Below are 22473 nucleotides of genomic sequence, written 5' to 3' on the forward strand. Positions count from 1 at the left end.
AGGTATAGCTTTCCCAATTAACTTGAAGCAGGTTTATTGTTGTTTTCCACAATTTCTCAAAAATTCCTACCTACTCCTTGGTAGGAATTGTTAGGCTAAGATAGGAGCTCTCTGAGAGTACTCTGACAATCTTTGTGAAAACAGGCACTGGAGCTTGTCACCAAAAAAAAATCACCAAAATATAAAAAAGCTGGTCATCAAAAGGTTTCCACTGTGGTAATCAAATAAAGATGTTTGCATTTTTTATTGAGAACAGTCAAAATCAAGAGTTTTGTACTTTTCTTACTGTCTTTAGTTATGTCCCTCTCATAACCTATTTTTATTATTTAGTGAATGATAACAATTAAGAATTTTAATATTTCAGTGGTATGACTAATATTGGGCTGGATTATTGATACTACAAAGGTGTTGCAGCAACATACTGTACTTAAGCCCATGAACTACAAAATGTGAAGTAAATAAGTTTTGAAGAATATAATTGGTAAATATATCTGATTTATGGTTTGAATGTTTAACTTGCAAATATCACATTTATATCTACCTGTGACAAAACTACATTTGTGTATTCATGTTTAGAAATAAGACAATTTGCTTAAAAGACTGTTTATTCTCTGTTATTTCCCCAAAATTCCTATGGAAAATGTGAAATTTGAAATATAAATAAAGTTCATGTCTCTTTGTATCCATAATATTTTGTAATTCTGTTTTGCAAATTTTTGTTGATCTTCTCAGATCTCTCCTACACTAACTGGGAATTTTGAATTATCTTTTTCCTCATCTGACCTGTTTTTTAAATCATAAAGTGAAGGTCTTAAAGTTGGCTTTTTAGCCTTCTTTCTAAATAAATTTAACATTTCATTATTAAAGTTTTCCATTCGGACCGGGTTCCTTTTTAGCCATTGTATTTCAAACGGTACACATCAATTTAATGACATATACAAAGTTATTATACATTGTGTTCATTTGGCGTAATGGATTCAAAACAACACTGTTAACCTCTTAGGACCATCCCCACAAAGCCCCTTAGTTCTGAATTTTTGCTCAACATGACATGCTTAAATCTAATCACCTTTTATACAGCAATTCCTAGAATTGCTTCCTAGAACTAGCTCCATTTAAGTAATCTTTTGATAATTCAGATATTCTGCGGATACCATATTTGCTATGTTTAACAAAGGGAACTTACAGTAATGAACCTAGAATAAAATATTAAATTCCTCCCTCAGAACTGGGGCATGCTGGGTTTATGTTTGTACTTATCCACATCAGTAAAATATGTTTCTTCTTTTTGATTTTAACATATCCTTATTTTCCAATAACAAGCTGGTAATCCTTATATTTGATGAAGATTTCATCTCATGCATTTAGAAATTAATTTCATCACAGTTAAATATTCAGCTTTGTGGTTGCTTGCAATAGGTACACCCCTATGTTTACCGTCAAAATCTCATCTCCTCCTCTGTGAAACACTGATAAACTAAATAAAGGGCAAACATCATTGTGGCTCTCAATCTGCTTTGTGATCCTTTTTTTGCTCTCCTGTCCTCTCTCTTTTCAACATTCTGTCAGTTTGAGTCCTCCCATTTAGCAGCCTACAAGTCCCGTTAAATGATTAGTAAGCCCACAAGTGAATTTATGCAAAGCCTCTTCCACTCCATCAGCGGCTTAGTGAGGAGAGAGCTTAAACACACCTTGCTAAATTCCTGTCACACACGTTCCTATAAAGGTGCTCCGTAAAGTGAGCTAATACGGCAAATACAACATTTTTAACCGTCCAGCTACTCTGAGGTGATGTTAGGATTCTTGTCTGAAACACCAAAACTCATTTGAACTTTGTGATTTCGGTCCCAGAACACATTCCCATCCTTCCAGGTGACTGCATCAGATGGTCTTGTTTCTGAAGGTTCAAGTAATAAAAGTATCCTTTTGAGTTCAAATCCTTTTTTGCTCTCGCGGTTTCAGGAGTCAGATTAGGACTAGACAAATGTGACAGAGCAGTCATCTCCACAGCAAGACAACTGTAAGACACCCTACAGATATTGGTATTTCACTTGTGGTGCCTGTGTGTATGTATCAGTGCACAGGCAGTAAAGAACCCCGGTGTGAGCATCAGCAGACAGGGGGATAAGAAACTAAAGCTCTAATACATGGCGCTCAGTGTTACGGGAAGACAGTGTCAAGAATCTGGGGTGGGAGGGGGGGGATTCAGCTGCAATACATAACCTTTGTTCTTAGTTTTTTTTAGTTGACTTGACAGTGTGTGTGCAAGGTCTCCCTCTGAAGTAACGCACATAGCGAAAGCAAATTTTGCGTCCACATATTTCCATGAAATACTGGAACTATTTCTTCTTTTATGAAAAAGGTTTGCAATCTAATTCACCAATTGGTCAATTGGTGTTGCCAAATTACTGTGGAGTTTCTTGTTAGTACATGCTATGTTAAATATATACTCTGTAGCTCCTCTTTGTACTGCGAGCACCTACGGCTGAAATGTTTGTGGCAGAACAGACACAAATTTCTACTGCTGACCCTAAGGCTGCTTATTAGAATACAATGCAACCCACCCACCTACTATCACGATCACTTTTCTCTTTTCTCTCTTCTGTTCTTCTTATTTGTATTTGAACCTGCTCAAGGTCTTAAACAATGGAAGAAAATGCTTAGAGCAAATTGAGTGTTGAGCGTTTGCAAATTTCACCCTAACTGACATCTGTCGAAACAAATATGTATTTTCAGAAAAAAGATAAACTCATCATCTACATTTTCAGGTCAACATGAGTTCAGCTATATGTGTGAAATTTCCCAAACCTGAATTCCTCCCACCCAAAAAGAAAAAAAAACCTCAGCCAAACACAAAAATGTGTCTACAGCATAGAATTGTTCAAAGAAAGTTAATACCAGACTCCATCGCCAAAATACTAGCAAAATATAAAAAAGCTGGTCATCAAAAGGTTTCCACTGTGGTAATCATGTTACACATGGTTGAAACCCAATCTAAAATATTGGTAACATAGCAAAACAAATAATAAATAACAATAAATAAATAATCAATTAAAATTGCATTACATGTCCCTTGCTTGCTCCACAAGCAACCAAGCCTTGGAACCCATACAGTTAGCTGAGAAGTTACAGTATTCAGTAATCTTGTATTTCTTTAAACATTCAGTTTAAAGAAGATTTTAATATTAACTAAACATCTATCTATCTATCTATCTATCTATCTATCTATCTATCTATCTATCTATCTATCTATCTATCTATCTATCTATCTATCTATCTATCTATCTATCTATCTATCTATCTATCTACATATATGAGATGAATTTATATGAGATTAGGAGATTCGGAGATGGAGGCAAAAGGTCTATGAAACTCCGACTTGTGAGTTTATCAGGTGGGTTTTCAAGTACTTTCAGTGCTTGCAGCAAGTTCTGGTTCTGCCTTGGGGTCTCCTTCCAATGGGGAGAGCATGGAAAATCTCCAAAGGGAAGTCCATGGAAAGGCAATCTAATCAGATACTAGAAAAATACCTGACTATGTTTTATGCAGGTCTAAAAATGTCCCTTTTTATCAAATTACCTCCCCAAAACCATTGCATTACATATGATTACATAACCTCTTGCAATACTATTAATACTATCCAAAACTTGAATTGTCTTTTAATTGTGTGGACTTGTGTGTTTCTTGATCTTTCTATGACATTGGTTGTTCTTTATTTTCTCCAACATTAGAGATTGACTTACATTCAATCATTAGGTCACCAAAGGCAATTGGTAGCATTGGATTGTATTTAAGAACTGAAAACAAATGCACACTGCAGCTTGAATTTTTCATCGTAAAAAAGGCTATTCCTTTCCACTAGACAGTTGTGCACTCCTTTGTGTTGGCACAATATGCAGCAGTCATTGGACGAAAGACGGTGTACACTCTAGACAGGCCACCAGGGCAACACACACACAACGTAGATTAACCTGTCAAGTTTTTCAACTGTGGGTCGGAGGCAGGGATGCTGGTTCAGGTGTGCTGTAAAGAAATTCAATGCTGACTGACCCTTACAATCACCCAGACACCAAGCATTTTTCTATCATCCTAATTCTAATTGACAAAAAGTAAAAATAACACCAGAAATCCCATGAACTAAAATCCTGTCTTGTTAGCCAAATAATAGCATTGATGTAACAGAACAGATACATCAGGAGATGATGATAGACTGAAAGAAGCAATACTTTCTTTCTTTCATTGATTTGTTTTCTCTTTCTACTTTGTTCTGTTCATAAGCATGAGAGGATATACCCTTGTCAGGTTGCTATTATCATGCCAGCAAAGAGTAACACAAGACAAACAACCATATCCATTCATGCTGTCAGTTTAGGCTCTGCAATTAATCTAGCAGTTATGTCGGACTGGACTGTGGGTGGAAACTGCAGGACGTGGAGAAAACCCCCAGATACACAGAGGGAACATGTCAACTCCAGACGGAAATGACAGAAATGCCTTTGCAGCAAAGACTCAAACCAAGCACCTGAAGCAACAGGGAAGAACATCACACTTTCATTTAGTTTAGCAGTAACACATTTGCATGAACCTCAAAGGCTGTCAAAACCCACATGCAGTTTAAACGAGATGTGAAGTAGTAGGATTAGTTGCTTGGACAATACAAAGAGCAGCTAATGATAACAACACCCTTGAAATAGTTTGATGTTGGCATTAATGCCATATTCTAAATGCATTCCACAACAGTGGCTACTGGCTTTTTGAAATCCCACTCATAAACAACGGTTTCCCTTTAAAGCAAGCCTAGCTTATCATTAGCACATCTTATTGGTTGTAGTGATGATGGCTGTCAGATTTCATAATGGATCATTTCCTTTGATTTCCCCAGCCTACACTATTATGTAAACCAAGCCTAACCACTATTAAATATAGTTTTTTTTTTTTTTTTTTACCATGTCTGAATATCAGTACAAAATAGTTATAGAAAAAGTTATCTATTTTCACTGCTTATTATATATATGGCATAGATTCTCACACTAAATCCTCTACTGTGCGTACGGTTTTCACACTGCATGATTTTTTTCCCGTACATTTTTATGTATTACAATCACAAATCTCATTATGTTTTAATAGGATTTTTATGCGATAGATAAACATAGCTTTAAAAGGGAAAGGAGATTGTCATGAAATAGGAGGGTGAAGCACTGCCAGAGTGCAGACAGGAGTCCGGAGACGTCATGATGGTCAACAGGATTTAATCAAATGAAGCAATTAAATTAAGAAAAACAACAGCAAAGCACGGAACGGAAGTGACGTAACAGAGGAACTAGCAAATAAGAAGAGCAGCTTGTATACAGAGGGAATAAAGAGAAAAGGCATGGAGAGCAGGTGTGCGTAATCAGATGATTATGGGCAGAGAGCTGAGGGAGAGGGAAAATAATGACAGAGGCAGACAGGGAGGAAACCCAGGAAGAAAGTTAACCAAGCAAATGAGAACAAATCAAGAATGTAATAAACAAATAATACTAATCAGTCCAAAAAGTAAGAACTAATATAAACAAACAATAAAGGAAAAACAACTAAAGAAAGCACAATCTAGGACAACAACATCAAAACATAAACAGCGAGGGATCATAACAGAAATGGATTTCCTTTTGCTACTTACAAATTAAAATGTGGGGCTCTGAGCCCTAAGGGGACTAGATACAAAAGCATGCCATGATCCTTGGATTTTGTTTTAATTCTTATTATTATCTAAATAACTAGCTCTTTTTTAACCATTTCTCAATTATGGTATACACCACTTGTACTGGTCTGTCACATAAAATTCCAACTAAATACACTAAAATGTGTCCTTTGATGTGACAAAAGAAAAAAGAAAAAGTTCAAGGGCTCTGACAATTTTGTTTGGCATTGCATGTCATATATTGAAATATATATACAAGCCTATTACTCAAAGCTAAAGAACAAATTTCAATACAATAATTGCTTTTATTTGTTCATCTACTCTCAAGTTGTCAGGGTGTGTGTGTGTGTGTGTGTGTGTGTGTATACTCTTCAGTGAGGGTGTTGTTGTCCCAGGCTAATTGAGCAATTCGATCGTGGGAGCAGTAGTGTTTAAGGTCATGGAGCAACGTGCTCCCATGGCTCTGTCAGAAAGCTGCTGCTTTCATAATTACTCTGCTTTTATCTGTGCCGCAGCTGAAACGGCTTCCAGACAAATGCACACATAAAGCACAAAAAGGCTTGTATATTGAAGAGTGTAATATTTAGATATTGCGAACTAACGCCCACATTCAGCTGCATGCGTGAACAATTGCTTGCACACTCGCACTCCCCCAACAGTTTAAAGTCCTTTAATTTTATAGATGAGGAATTTTTTTCGAATCCTCTTTCATGAACAATTGAATTCAGTCATGCATGATGAGGATGCCTATTGGGTCTTTCTGTCTGCACACATTTGTGTGTAGGCGACTGTATTTTATCAGACTGAGCAGCTTTTATTGGCAAACAACAATTTTAGATTAGATGTGATTGCTTGGCTCACAAAACGCATGCAACACTATAATTTCTCAGCCCTTTCAATGCTGATCCAAAATCGGTGTCCCAGTTTGAGTCCTTGTACGGGCATACATATGTCCATTTTTGTATCTCCGTGTGCCTGTGTGCATGCACTCTTGTGTGTGTTGTGCATGTGCTTGCATGCCTGAATGCACATGTAACTTGAACCAACGCCAACACTGGTGGCACTGTTTGTTTGTCTCACACAGACGTTCTGTGAATGTGTACCCAGCTCCTCCCAACTCAAACATCGCTGGTCAGACTCAGAAACCGCCAGGGAGACTCCGGCCAAGGTAAGGCCCAGTCTCGACAATTTAGTTGTCGTTGAAAGTTTACACACAACTATTATGGGAATGAATGTAATAGAAATTTTGTACAAAAACAAGGGTGGTTTGCTCAAGTTTAAATGTATCCTAAAGCTTCTTTCTCACCCATTTATATTAATGTGTAGGGTTAGGGTTAGGCCATCCCGAAGCCCCCACCTCAACTTTGTTGAAAGTGGGTGGACCATATTTAGGAGCCAGGTCCATACCAGGAACAAAAATAATTTAAATAAAGTATGGCTATAGATTGATGGCTTCCAAAACTGTCTGTGGTCAAGGTGTAACCCACTGTTTGACCTTTAAACAAATATGCATTGCGGTGTATGTTTATACTTGAGCATCTTTATATGATTGATGCGAATTAGAGATAATCCGTGATAAATTCAAGATGGTGCCACAAATTTTTGTTTTGTAAACTCCTTGAAGTAGTTTAGTTATTTGGTTCATCACTGCATCCTGAAAAAAAGAATGGTTCATCATTCAAGGCTCAAAGTTGTTATTACATTCATGTCCATGCTGGGTGCAAATTGTATGAATGTGATTAACCAATGCAATCAAAGTACAATACAATATTTATTTCATTTCATTTCTTAAACAATAAAAAAAACAAGTTACTATTCTATGCCTAAAAGTTGCTCTTCAGTGAAGTTTTGCTGTCTAACTTCACAAAATAAAATCAAAGAACCAAATATGTCATACATCAGAGATAACCAGATGGTAAACAAATAACATATGGAAATCTGGAATTAGAAATGTTTGACATATTTCAGAAGAGAACAATTAACACTGAAAAAAACATCATCTAAAATTGCATTTATCTTGATATGGCATGAAATGCCATGTTTATGTTAGTATTCCATCTGATAAAATGCAGCGTGATGTGGAGGGAATCCCTTTATTGTTTCTTGTCTTCATTCTCCATTATTGGTATATATCCCCCCTTCCCTTTCAGTAAAAAAGGAGGCACTCATTGAAAAGTGACTGGCTCAGGTGCAGGGGAGATTAGCTATCACTGACAATGGTTCTCATCACAATCCGCTCTCTGGCTGCATGCCGGCAGTGTGAAGGATTATTTCATATTACGCTTTACATTTTGTCACTGAGCAGCAGCGGTGACGTGACCTCAGCTTGAGTACCCAGACAGATACAGGCATTAGATGGATAAAACCCTGCAGATTTCCTCAACTCAGTGATGTGATGGGAGGAAGAGGGATTTGATTATATGTGAGATTCGGTGAAAAATCTATGTTGAATACAAATGTAAAAGTGTTATTTAAATGCAGGTGCATGAAAACTGAAAAAAAAAAACCTTCATACCAGTTTAATATAGGAATATATTTGACTTCACTTTGCACAGTGAAGAAAATCAGCATATATTCTGTATACAAAGGTCTATTTATTCATTTTTTGTGTTAGAGGAAAATTATGTTCCTTGCAAAAGTTTAACCTTCCTGAACTAGAACGTTCAATGTGGGTGGTGGTGGCGATATTTTTATTTATTTATTTTTGGGGGGGGGGGGGGGGGGGGGGGTGTCAATTAGCTGCCCCATGGCATACTTTTGTATGTGATACATGATATTGTATTTAAATTCTATTGATAAACTGACTGCCTGGGAATCAAATGTTAATGCTCTTAGTGCCCCCAAATAGTCAGGCTATTATTACCAGGATTAATCACTTGCTGCCAGTTTCACTTTCAGTTTCTAGCATCCTTCATGCAGAAGTGAGTGAAGCATCCAAATTGCATAGCAGGAGACCAAGTGATATTTTTACTGAGTCATTGCTACCAAAGTTGAGTCACAGTTGCATAATTTCTGTCACGTTGGCAGACATGTGCAGCAATTTTCTTACCTGACTCCGCCAGATAGATTTGCTCCGCATATCCATCTGGAAACCTTCCGTTGAAGTAATTTTGGGAAGGGGCGAAAATACTGGTTAGCTGATTGGCCTATGTTGGTGATAGACGGGCCAAATAAACCAATCAGACTCGTCGTCGCTCTGTTACGAGCGACGACGAAAACACAACCACAAGCCAAGCTACTCTTGCTGCTGCAGGTAAAGGCTCGTTAGCTTAGCAAAGAAATACTCTGTAATTCCGATAAAACTTGCTCGATAGCCACGCTAACGCTAGTTTCATCAGCTGAAGCCGCCATGTTCTTTAGACTGAACTGTCGCGCTTCCCGTTGCGTCACACCTCAACCCGCCTCAAAGCCAACGCTGATTGGACGTTCGTTTGGTGAACGGCTCCAAATTTTCTTTAACGGAGAGTAGCCAGACTGATCTGCGAGTGAAACCTTGAAAGCTCGCGAGATCAGGATGGTCTCACGAGGCTAGCAATTTTCATCATGCCCCAAAAAATCAGCTGGCTTTTGTGGGTTTTTTCACATTGTTAAATATGTAGTAGGGCAGAGTGTTATTTTCATGAGACATGCTTGCCATGAGACATGCTTTGCCATGGTGTCTTTCATGTGACATAATGCTATTGAAAGGAAATGAAAAGTACACAATAGTGAAACAGGGGCATTATTTTTGAAACTATGTATTACTTTCCTTACAATTCACAACTACACTACTGAGATAACACAAATTGCCAATAAAAAATATTGAGGTTTTGGCTAAACAAGAATATTAAAAATGTGGAAAGGTGTAATACTTTTGTAAGGCAGTGTACAAATGCTTATTATTAAAACCTTGTTTCCTGTCATTTTATCAAACAAAAGCCAGTTCTCATGTGGGGCAGAATCAGTCATTCCCATAGAGATTAATTCTCTCAGATTCTCCTTCTCTCCAAACCGTCCATCAGAATTCTCTTGCTCACCCCACAAATCCCACTAAGACAAGAGGAAATCTGAAAGTCAACTACTAATTACAGGTGGTCTTATCCTGCGAGATTTTTTTATTTTTTTTTTAAGTACGAAAGAAAATCAGTTTTAAGAGCTGCTTGGCATTGCGGTCTCTGTGTCATTACTCTTGTACAGCTCTGAAGTTGAGTTTAGGCATCATGTATTCTGTGGGGACTTGAAGCTGGCTGCTGCAACATTTCATTTTTACTGACCATCAAATTGATAAAGCAGCATAAAAATATGTTCTACTTGCACTTTTGACATTTTATTCTTTGACTTCATGTCAATCTGCCCCCACAAGAAAAAATAACAGAATAGCCTAGTCAATAGTTCAGCAGTTACATTATGAAACCTTTACATACAGGCCGGTTTTCAACCATTGCATTTTTCTTTTTTTTTTACAATTTTGGATATCAACATGTAAATTTATTATGAATAAATAATTAATGAAATTTGTGGATTTTCAAAGACCTTTTACCCATAAAAGTCAACCCTGAAGTCATTTTTGAAAAGCTTCCTATTATACGTTTTAATTACATTTTGCTGATTTGTAACCTCCAGCAGATTGCAGCTCTCTGACACAATCCATCTCAGTAAATGCCTCACAAAGTAACCAAAGGACGTCAAAGTCTGAGTGGATAGTTGTGTCAACAAAACATTGGGGTCACTGTTTGTTGTAATTAAAGGAGTGCAGGGTATGAGAGTGTAGACTAAAATCCCAGAAAGCAGAGAGGAGATAACAGAAGTGAGGAAAGAACAAAGAACAAAATCTGTTAAATGTGAACATTAGGCTTTACTTTACCACATAGCAAAAGCACTGCCAAGGCAAAGTGATAAATTGCACTAAAATAAACTGGAACTGACATAAAAGTAGGCGAAACAAGGGGGACGGTGAAGTGACACTTGAACAACAACAAAACAACTGAAAAGGAGACTGAATAAACTTGGAGCTGAAAGGCAAAAGTGCATTCTATTTATCTCAGAAGTTAAAGTTTGGGTCTTGGGTTCACATCTCACAAAAGTGTAAAGGGATCTTGTGGAGCAAGATGTTGCAATTAAAACAGCCTAATATTTATCACTTAAATGAATTATGTTTTGTGTAGTACTTTTTAGGTGCTGTTGGTACTTTGCAAAACAGAGCGGACAATTAAAAACTGCACTTTTTGATACGTTGTTGATGATTGACTAGAAATAAATGATGTATCTCTGCTTTTAAATTACTTATCAAATTATGGATACTTGGTTAAAAAAGGAGGATAGCAAGATAGCTGCTAAGAATGATGAAGGTGGAATCAGTATCACTTCTTCTTGTCTGATCCACACTAAGTAACTATTTTATTTATTGTAGCAAAGTTCTTACCTTATCTGTACTGCAGTTTTACCTCCAAATTGAAAATTATTTCAGTGATTGAACCTGAACTAAATAACCCTATTCTGGACAGAGCTTTTGTTTAAAATACAATTTAAGATTAAGGAAACATATGAAGTATTTTATTTGTAAAATACATTTTTGATAAACATAAGATTATAACAAAGCAATATATGGACTGGTCAAACCTGGACCTGTTTGTAAGAAACAAAAACAAAAAAAACTGGATTGTTTAAAACATCTTGTCTCATCATATCACTGGGAGCCCAATATCATGTACTGTCTTGTCTTTTGAGCTGCATTTATTGCCATGAGTTTGTGTCGCAACTATCATATGTCATAAGTTAACTGTGTCAGATGCAAGCCAGGATGACACATGGGTTTTATAATTGTGGCACTCAATGATCAAAGTATAACTGATCGGAGTACAAACCAGGAGAGGGCATTCAGTCCGTTGACTGAGCGCAAGTCCGGGTGCCTCCGATTTAAGCCTGTTTGTTGAGTACCGAATGTAAATACAGGAAGAAAATGCTGTTGAAAAACTTCGAGAAAATGGCTTGATCGTTGCAAAGGACTTTGTGCGTGACAAAAAGGATGTTCTATCATTGTTTGTTAGTTTGTTCACTACCACTTCCAACAACGTACCCTGGCTACAGGAAGATGTTTGGCTCAAACTTGCAGCTTGTAGATGTGTCGGATTAAGATCCTCTCACATTCACACCATAAGTGTACAGCTCTGGAATTTGTCAGGTTGTTCATTTGGAAGTTTTTTTTTTATTTTTTGGTCTGAACCTTGGTGTGATTACTATGTTTACAACTACATAACACACCACACTAAGGGGGGTAATTAACCAGGGTTCATTTTAAGCTGACTGAACAGCTCAGGTATGAAAATACCCATAGCCGGACCAGATAATGGCTGTACTGTGGAGTCTTTTCTAGCACACCGCATTCTACGCATCCTCACTCGCTTAGCTTGGTCAGCTGGCAGTCTACCCAGCAGTTGGACATGTTGCTTCTTCCATCATCTTCCATTCATCACAGAAGGTTATACTAATCTGTATCAAACATCAGCAAAACATTCTCTGCATCTTCCATGGAACCAAAAAGAAATGTAAATTTCTTATAACCTTTTTCTTATATATATATATATATATATATATATATATATATATATATATATATATATATATATATATATATATAAACTTGCATATCAAGAGAAGTGGAAGTAGTATTTTGGGCAAGGCAGGCATAGGGGTTTTGAGGTGAGAAAGGGCTAACTTTTGAAGCCAAATTTCAACTTTACCTTGCATTCCAATTGGTGTTTCCAAGTACAAATGAAAAGAAGCAAAACTGGATATATATGACACATTGAAAGTAAAGTAAGAAACATCTAAAGCCAGAATGTGACGTAAAGGAGGAATAACTCATAATGACACGTTGTGGCTCAAATCAGTACAAAGGCCTGCCAATGACAACCATCTAATATGCCGTTTTTAAACGTATTTTTGCTGCTGTGAATGTAAATGGCTTGTACTTGTATAGCGCTTTAACTAGTCCAACAACCCCAAAGCACCTTACACTACAATCAGTCATTTACCCATTCACACCCTGATGATGGTGAGCTATGTCAGTAGTCGAGCTGCCCTAGGGCAGCTCGACTACTGACATATGTCAGCAGGCAACTCGGTCTAGTGTCTTGCCCAAGGACAAAACAACTGAGATGGTTGGAGTGGCAACCAGCCAATTGCAGGACAAACTCCCTAACTCCTGTACCACTGTTGCCCTAACCTTGTGAAGCCCCACTGAATTTTTACTTACACAGGATAGGTATATGCTGTTGTATTCTGGTCTATTTCTGGTCTGCTTCTCTTACTGGCTTCCATGTTTACAGGCTGCTGCTCTTTTGCCAAAATAAAATACCAAATGCTGCGCTCTGTTTTGGGAACCCTGGCAACTCACTGAGCTGAAGTAGTTCTGTACCATACCTCTAGGTTTGAAAGGAGAAAAACTTGACTAAGACATTGTTGATGGAGAGGACTGATTGTTTATAGGGAATACTACTTAATGTGACAAATGAGAAGCTTGAAAAAAAAATCAAGAATTATGACAAAACCAATGTGATATTTATAAAAATTACACAGAGAACCAATGAGGTATGACATCAGAACAAAGACAAAATCTAGCTTAAAGACTAAACCTAAAACAACCTGAAAACAAAGCAATAAACAGAAAGGAATAAAATCAATGGCAACTCAACAAAGCCACACGTAAAAAAAAACAAAAACATATCATAACATGTAACGATGTAGAAACCTAATCCTATGAGTTCATTTTATCGACTATTGTCTTTTAAACATAATACTGTACCCACTCTATTGCTAACCATACATTTAAAAATATGTGTATTCTCATAAAGGGTTTATAAAAAGGCAGAGATCAAGCATTGTTCGGGTGGAGAACTCATACCTTTGTATTCCAAAAATGCAGATGTCAATAATACTAGTTCTTACATAAGACTATTATGTCTTTTCCATGTTAGGTTGACAGTCAGTATGCTTGCAATGAATATTCCGTGATGGCTTCTTATGATGTCTCGGCCCGCTGGTAACAGAGCTCTAGGAAACTGTTTTAATGTCATATTGAATCCATTTTGCAGAGTGTGCCCATTAGGCACATAATATATACCACAGTAATGCTGATACATATATTCATGCACTGAACCAAACAAATATTTAAAACGTTGCAGCTGCAATGAATTTACCATGCCAGATCAAATTTCTTAAAGATGTCAGAGTTTACACGTAAAGTGACACCCAGATACTAAAGGATGTTAATTTCTACAGTATGATTTATTTGGGTATGGAAAAGCCATGGTGTGATTTGTCTGTTCTCTGTTTATTTTTGTCCCGTATTTGTATTGGTTGGCTGGTTCTGTTACAGGTATTTGTCTGGGAGAGCATGTTCTGATTATGCAGGTACATAAAGCACCAGACATTTAAATCGAGTGGGCATTCCTGGCGTATCAAGTTTCATTATATGCAAAACATGGTGAATTTTATTTTTCTGGACATTAATGTACATACATGGGTATAATTTTAATATTATGAATAGTGTGTTTTAACTATTCTATTGCCAGGCTTGAGACATTTCACAATCTCAATGTTTTTTATTTTTGTTTGTTTTTAAGAATATGGTGAAAAAGTTTCTTTTTAATTTATTCCACATCCACACAGATTCTAAACTATACATACAGGCTAACATATATACATTCACCCCACCAGCATTGTGTTAAAGGTTTATTCTCAAGTTCCAGGGGAAAAAAAAACAAAGACTTAATATTTGACCACTGTTCTTGTTACAAATTGTAGAATTGGTTTCCTGGCATAGTGCTGTTTTTTATGTAAAGTTCACAATTGTGTAACCCTTCATTGAAAGGAAATAACAGTGTCACTTCCAACAGTGAAGTGAATTTAACATTTTCAACTGAGAGGGTGTAGACCAAGAAGGGAGTCGCTAGTAATGCTATGAGGTCAGCTTCAGACTCACATGCAGAAAATCACGAGGAGCCAATGAAAGTTTAAACAATTTCTTGTAATACAACAGTCTCAATGTCTGATCTACGAGGGGCTCCTGAATGAGGAGGGAATAACTGTGTGAGAGAAGAAGGAATTGGTGAGCAGAGTAAATACTTCACAGCAGGTTGTTCTTAATGGTCTTGAAGATGAAGCTGAAGCCAGAAGAGGCTTTCAGAGTCCAGGCTGAGGGCCAGTTTGGTTAGGAGCTTTCAACAGGGGTTTGAGCATTGGATGGGTGAAACCTTGCATGTGCTGCTTGTGAAGATGTGAGACAATGAGAGTTTGGTACAAGGAGGTCTAGGCTGCTGAATCCAGGAGGCATCAAAAGGCAGAGAGTCTAGGAAGGAGCTTGAAAGGTAACCTTGGATGGAGATCAGAGTTAACAAAAAACTCAGGAACATAGGGAGGCAACAAACAGACTCGCATGTAGGCTAGAGGTGCCACATAGGTGGACACTCAGACATTGAATGATCAGCAACCAGCTGCTACGATCCTCCCGCTGATGAGCTGGAGCATGCTGGTGACAACATAATGCTCACCATCTACTTGTATGTTGCTGGAAGAATGGATTGGATTGGTGGAGAAAGAATTTGTCAGCTTTAGCTTAACTCAACAGTTCCATGAATGTTGTGTTTCCCAACAGGACAATGATTCTAAAAAAAACATTAAAGCAGGTTTTGGGATGGATAAGTCAGAATAACATCAACCTGCTTGTTGAGGAAAATAGGAAATAAGGAAATACATTTGAATGACAGTAAATAAGTCATTCAAATCAAGTCATTCAATCTTGTAAAATAAAAAAAGGTGCATAGTATGTAAAGTTAGTGGAATAAAAATGCTTTTTTCTTGTATTATTTTGAGCTTTTACAATTATAAAATGGGTAATAATTATCCAAGTATTAACCAATACTTGTATATTATCAAAACAGGTTGAACACAAATAGTTCCCAGTATAGAGCCTTGCAACTTTTGTTTGTATGGATTAGTGACTTTTTGTTGTGAAAAAAAATAAAATAAAAAAATGATGGTGTGCCTTATAATCCGGTGTGCCTTATATACAATTAAAGTTGCGCTTACTGACCGATTTTATGTGGTACAATGTGCTCAAAAATTTGGTAAAATGTGTAAGTATGACTTTGGTAAGCAACAAAGCCACTCCAGAAATTTGGAGCATTACGGTACACTGTGCCATTACCTGATCGGACACCTGAGCTGTCTACAAGCCTGCCTGACTGTAATGTCAAAACTAGAAGAGCATTCATGTAAAGACTCCCACATACCCACTCCCACATACCCACATGTAGTGGGTATGCATGTAGTTCACTCCGTGGAGGTCCGCGCATACTCGAGGCATACTCAAGGCATACTCAAGGCGGACTCTGTGCATACAGGTACATGTCACACTATAAACTTCTTGGAGGCAAGAAGCCTTTATATCAAACTGTTATATATGTGACACAGAACATGATACACCGAGCTGCTCCAAGCAGGCCGCCGCAAGGACGTGCGGCGTCACTGTCCCTCTCTGTTCTTACTGACAGGTGTGCGATGGGAGCCTGCTGGAAAAGTAACGGCTCTAGGTGCTCAGCTAGCTAGTCACACATTTTATCATCTGTTCCACCGTTTCGTCCCATTGGCTGAAAGTGAGAGAATGTTAGGAATTTGCCACAAGAAATGTAGACAATAGTACGCTCGGCTATGGAGTGTAAAACATCCGCGGTCAGTCAGAGTGGAGTCCACTAAGGTCACAGCAGTGACGTACGGTTCATTGCTGGTGAGGCACTGACGTCATTGGTCAGATTTACAAATATATACATTCTACAGAGTAGACCCACTGGAAAGTGCTGAAGGAGACTGATTGAGCCAAATCAATTCACCAAGAGACAAGGAAAAAAATATTGATTCTTTGATGGAAAAATAATAAATTATTTGTCATTTGATTGGTAACAGTTTATGAGTTATGATAGATTTCTGTATTTGTAACACATTCAAAAACTATAACCCGCATTACGCACATTTTATTACAAAAACAAAACATGAGTAATTATCGCTGTCTTACCTCTACATATAAATTAAGCCCATGAGGCGCTCTTTCTGCACAAAAATATTGATCACTTTCCGGTAAAAGTTCTCTTTATCTTCTTCAGATTTAAAACTCTCTCAGTCTCAGTGGACCTCACTGCCAGGGAGGAAAGGCTTCCTTCATCAGTCCTGTTCCAGCTGTATGTTTAGGGTCTTTTTAGTGCTTTACTTGTTCAGCATAACTCGCTAATAATACATCCATAATTTGCTGTGACTCTACAGTTTTAGGATCACAAGTATTGCCCCTTGAGCGCCCCCTGCCTAGAGGCCGAGGAACTGTCGGCCTCACCTACAGCAGCAGTTCTTTGCTGTTTATGATCGCCCAGCAGCACGAAAACATTTGTGCTTTGATCATTCAAACACAGTTTGATGATCAAAACACAATTCATAATCCACATACATTAAATTATGGAAAATCAGTTCATAACTGTTTGAACAATTGAATTTATGATCTAGAGACAGGAAGATGCATTCACGGAATGGAAGCCAGCGCAGTTAACATGGGATTGCTATCAATCGCCAACAAGGATTTACATGGAAAATAGCGAAAATTCTGTGATTTTGAAGAAAATATTATCAAAATTAATGAAATTAGATGAAAATTTTACTTTTTATTACAAATGACTGAGTGAATCACAATTTTTATTATGTTATCATCATTATATATTTTCTTTCTTTCCACAATGAGAAGTGAGGCCTCATTTGCCTCCCCTGACCGCACGTCACTGGGTCACAGTATCCACACAATACGCACAAGTATGTGGTAGACTTTAGGCAGCCCGCGCCTGGAGTATGCCCTAGCAACAATAAACATAGTAAGTTAATTAAATATAAAAGTTATGTTTATTTTGGCCTGATGTTAGAAACAGGGCAGTGTAGTCCAACTACTCTGTCCTCCTGACATAGACGAATAGCTCTCTCTCTCAGGAGAGAGCTGTGTAGGTGAATGGGCGGAGTGATATTACACACTTAGGAAGAATATTTAGTGTGCCTTATAATCCGGTGCGCCTTATATATGGACAAAGATGCACAAAAACACGTTAATTCATGGTGCGCCTTATAATACGGTGCACCTTATGGTCCAACAAATACGTTATTATCCTGGCACCTTGCCTTTATCTGCAGTGGCTTTACAGACAGTTGGAATTTTCCTTTCAGTGTTCTCATATTTCATTATTTTCCTTTGCCAGTGATTTATTTATTTATTTTTGCCACTGGCTGCAAAACTAGTCTGAAGCACCATCTACCGTATAATCCTTTGGGCTTTTAAATAGGACATGTCTGTTTTTTTTTTATGCAAGTCTCCGTCTCCAGTCATGTTTTCAAGCACAGCTGTTCTAACTTTAGTCTAGAAATTGCCGTATTTTTTCAAATGCATTCATCTTGTTCAATTTTTTTTGAAAAAAGGGAATGCAAGAGGCTGTTTTCTGCTGTTGACTATGTCATGAAGGGTCATGTATTTTGAAAGATATTTCTAAAGATTTATTTTTAATTTTGCTTTTGCTCTGCAGCATGTCTAAAAGCAGTCCTCTCTTAATGTTTTCTTCTCGACTGCAAGACCTCCACTTTTCTGCTACCTGTTCTTTCGTTATTAAATTCTGACCTGGAAAAAGCATCCACCAGATCATGTTTTTGCTTAAAATGTTGAAAAGACTTTCTCGGCTTTAGTTATTCCAGTTTTCTTCTCCCCTGTCTTACTGTGGTAAAATAAATAAATAAATAAATAAATGATAAAATACTGGACTTTAAGATACTTTCTTAAAATGGTCCTTATTATTTTCTTTTTTCTTTTCATGTCCACATTTTAACATTTTGGAGCATAATCACATCCAGCAGGAACTGGCCAATGATTGGTAACTTCCTCAAAACCCAATTTTCTTCAGCCAGTGTGGGTGGTGAATGAATTCCTATGGCTACAAATAGGGCGTGTGCACATCCAGCCCACACGAGCCCTTTTCTGCAAAACATATAGACTACATCATTGGTCTAAGGAGACCTTTAAAAAGGGCTTACTTGTTAGGAAGACACCCCCACATGTCATGGGTATTTACATCTTTTTATGGCTGGTGCCCATTGACTGTGTGTAAACCAAGTTTCAAGGAACTTTCCCTCCTAAGGATAATTGATTCTCTTAACACTAAAGGACTCGTAAAACTCTTTCGTAAAGCAGACCGTTAGTCTTCTATTAGCTGGGGTTCAGTGTGCTTCTGCAGCCAATTTCCATATTAATGTGGTCTATCTCATAAAAAAACAGAAAACAAACACGCTTGTATGCATCAGCCCACATATTTTCATATGGGACATTGTCTGTTGTAGAAAAAGACCCAGTAAAAGATCAATTCTTGATTCATTGTGAAGAAGATGTGGGGGAGTTTCACGTTGTTTATTATGCATAAAAGGGTCCTTGGCTAGTCTGCTGTTTCCGTTACTCTTGATATTGGTGGGGAATTTAAATGTGACCATATTCTGCTTCTTATAATTTAGTTAATAGTGGGTATGTCTCCAATTTGCTCTATCCTGGACAAGGATTTAGCAATTTGGGTGTGCAGCTACACTCTTCCTTAGTTTGTTTTACATTGGGCTTATTAAAATGGTTCCCATTTAAAGTGGCCTGATAAAGTATTCATGCATTGAACATTTTCCACATTAAATCATGTTATAACAAAACTTTATTATATTTTATTGGGATTGTTTATGATAGATCAACATATAGTACCTAGTGGTGATATGAAAAGAAAATTATGTTTTTCTAAACTTTTAGAAATAAAAATAGAAAAATGTGCCATGCAATGGTTTTCCCCTTATTCAACCCTCTTTATGTTGATATTTGTCAGTAAAATCCAACAAAAACAATTGCGGCAAAAAATTCTAAAATTAAAATAAATCCAGTCCACTTAAACTTAAGTGTTGACTTCAGTTTAAATATAGTTGCTCAGTTCATCTGATGAAAATAACATCTCTGTTGGACAATGTCTCCTACCCCTTACATGAAGCAGTTGCAAAACTAGAGAACTCCTTCAATGACACTGCAGCATTCTGGGTACACAACAGAGCGTTATCACAGATCCTTCCTCCCAGCAGCTGTTAGACTTCATAACAATCATTGCTCCCAACAAGGTCAATGAGATGTTTATATCCCTACTTTTAATACAGTATATTTTTTCCATTATTGCTGTCGTTTATGTACCATTATAGATTAATATTTGGTGCACTTTCATACCACCCTACTCAGGTGCACATTTCATTTAATCTGAGTATGCAATTTTTAATATCAGTACAGCATTTTTTTCTGTTGTAAACTTTTATTTTAATTTTATTGATACACCTTATTTTCCGACTGTGGAGCAATTATGGATTATTCTGTTTTTTTATTTGTTGTTGTTTTTTTTTTTTGCTGAGGCCTTAAAGAGTTGTTAAAGAACATTAATGAACAAGGAGCATTGTGACAGCGAAGGAACACAGCAGACAGGTCAGGTATATTATTGTAGAGAAGCTTAAAGTAAGGTTCCGATACAAAACAATTCCCCAAGCTTTGAACATCTCATGGAGCATAGCAGCTATGAGCTCCTCAAATCTGGGCTTATGTGGAAAGAACAATACTACTGTTGGAAGAAAGTTATAGGAGGTCCCATTTCTAGTTTGTTAAGAGCCATTTGGGAGCCTCAGCTAGCATGTTGAACAAGGTTGCAACAAATGTTGAACTTTTTGGCTTATATGCAACACCTCAATGTGCTGAAAAGCCTTGCCCTCCAGCACGAAAATTCATACAATTGATTGGGTAAATCAAAGGCCAAAAAAAATCTGCAGTAACACCTGAAATTGTTGTTCATATGCACCATCCATTCTGGCTTAACTTGAGCTATTTTGCAAAGGAGAATGGGCAAACATTTTAATCACTAGATTTGCAAAGCTGGATCCTTATCATACTTGCAAAAAAAAAAAAAAAAGGCTGAATACATATGTTCACCACAACATTCAGGTTTTATCTGAAAAACAATAAATTCTAATAATATACATTGAAGTTTACAGTTTTAATGAGACAAAATGAGAAAATATTTACATGGTAAGGGCCAGGCACTGTAAATGGTTTGTTTCGTCTCAAAACATTAAATATGGATTCTTATGAGATGGCTTTTCCCATGTCTTAAACCATTATCATTTTTCAGATTTTGCAACAGCAAGTTTAATGACATGTAATGCAGTTTGACAAAAAAAAATTGCTTTTATGATAAAGTTCAGCAACAGTGGCAGTTTAAAGAATCAGCATTTTCTGTCTAGACAAATCTTTCAGAAATACTTCATGAAGGTTTGGTTAATCCTTGAATGTGCTTTGGAAATCTTTGTAATGATGGATGAAAGTTATTTTGGTTTTAAAAAAAGCCTTCTGTTATGATGTAACTCCTTTGAAATTGAAGCAAGTGTGTTACCTTAACATATATTTTTTTTTCATCTCTTTCCTTCTCTTAGAGGATGAGCTGCAGCTACCTGCTCTGTACTATCCTGCTCTTCGTGGCTGTTTTGCTGGCTGTCACCGTAACTGGCACCATCCTTTTCATGAACCACTACCAGGCCCCGCCTTTGTCTGACGGCCTACCCCACATTTCCACCAATCAGGATGAAGCAAATGCCCTGGTCACTGTGGAGAGGGGCGATGGCTCACGCATCAACATCTTCATCGACCCCAACTGCCCTGACTACAACAGCAACTTCATACGGCTGGAGGGTGTGCAGACCTCACTGCTCCACTCGCTGACCGACCATGACTCTGACCTAAAGTCGGTCAAAGGCCAGGATCGCGCACTGCTTGTCAGTCTGGCCGAGGAGGTGTCCAAGCTGTCTGCCCATGCAGGACAGCTGAAGATGGACTATGAGTCTCTGCGACGGGGGCAGAGCAGCCTAGGTCAGGACCTGAACACGCTACAGACAGAACAAGGGCGCCTCATACAGGTAAGGCTCCTATACCCCAGATATGGCAATTCCAGTTTGAGTCACACTTAAGATGCAAAAATAAACAGCAACCAGAAGTAAGGAAATGACAGACATTTTTGTCTTAGTTAGGAGGTATGGTTGCGCTATTGCCAGTTGTGACACTGTCTTTTAAGAGCTGTGATTGGTTGAAATTACAAGAAAAAAAACATAAATGCACTTCTAGTAATCATTGAAGAGAAGTTAACCGATTGGACTGGATGGAGATATTTGTGACATAATGATGAAATTTAGCAAAATGAATTGACGGTTACACAGCATCAAAATGTTTGAGCACACCTTATGTACTTCTTTATCATTATTTTGATTTGCTTATTGCTATGTTTACTTGCCAGTCAATTTTAGTACTTTGTCTGTTTGATATTGTGCACTGACCTGTCAGCATTTTACTAGGATTGCCTGCTTGTATGAAGTGGTTGTATTTGGTAGAACGACCAACATAAATTGGAGAAAATGGGGGAAAAGATTTGAGACTCATGGACATTTCTGCTATACCCACATAAACCACAGTAAATACACACTATTCTACGACAAAACCTCAGATTAATAGTGTCCCAAAACATCTATTCTTTTCATCTTTTAAACTTGTCTTTTAAACCACCATGTAGTAATGGTCAGTTTGGTCAAACTCTTCAGTTTTAGTTGTATCAGAGCACAGGGCAGGACAATCAAGGTCTTTGTCCCTGTGTGCCTTTGAAAATTGTAATACTGGTTTTTAGTTCCCTTTTGAGTAA

The 22473-nt window shown here is 37.5% G+C and overlaps 1 protein-coding gene across 2 annotated transcripts in view; it reads left to right on the forward strand.

The window, feature by feature from the left end:
• Positions 1-22473, forward strand: part of fibcd1 (fibrinogen C domain containing 1) — a 200350-nt gene that overhangs the window by 47063 nt on the left and 130814 nt on the right. The window contains exons 2-3 of one of the 2 annotated variants that reach the window (XM_012866217.3): positions 6765-6848; positions 21221-21700. In XM_012866217.3, coding sequence (XP_012721671.1) covers positions 6765-6848; positions 21221-21700 — 564 coding nt within the window. The remainder of the gene's footprint in view (positions 1-6764; positions 6849-21220; positions 21701-22473) is intronic. The other variant, XM_012866218.3, reaches the window with a different exon arrangement.

Source organism: Fundulus heteroclitus, chromosome 8 (genome assembly GCF_011125445.2).
Source record: "Fundulus heteroclitus isolate FHET01 chromosome 8, MU-UCD_Fhet_4.1, whole genome shotgun sequence".
NCBI classification, from domain to species: Eukaryota; Metazoa; Chordata; class Actinopteri; order Cyprinodontiformes; family Fundulidae; genus Fundulus; species Fundulus heteroclitus.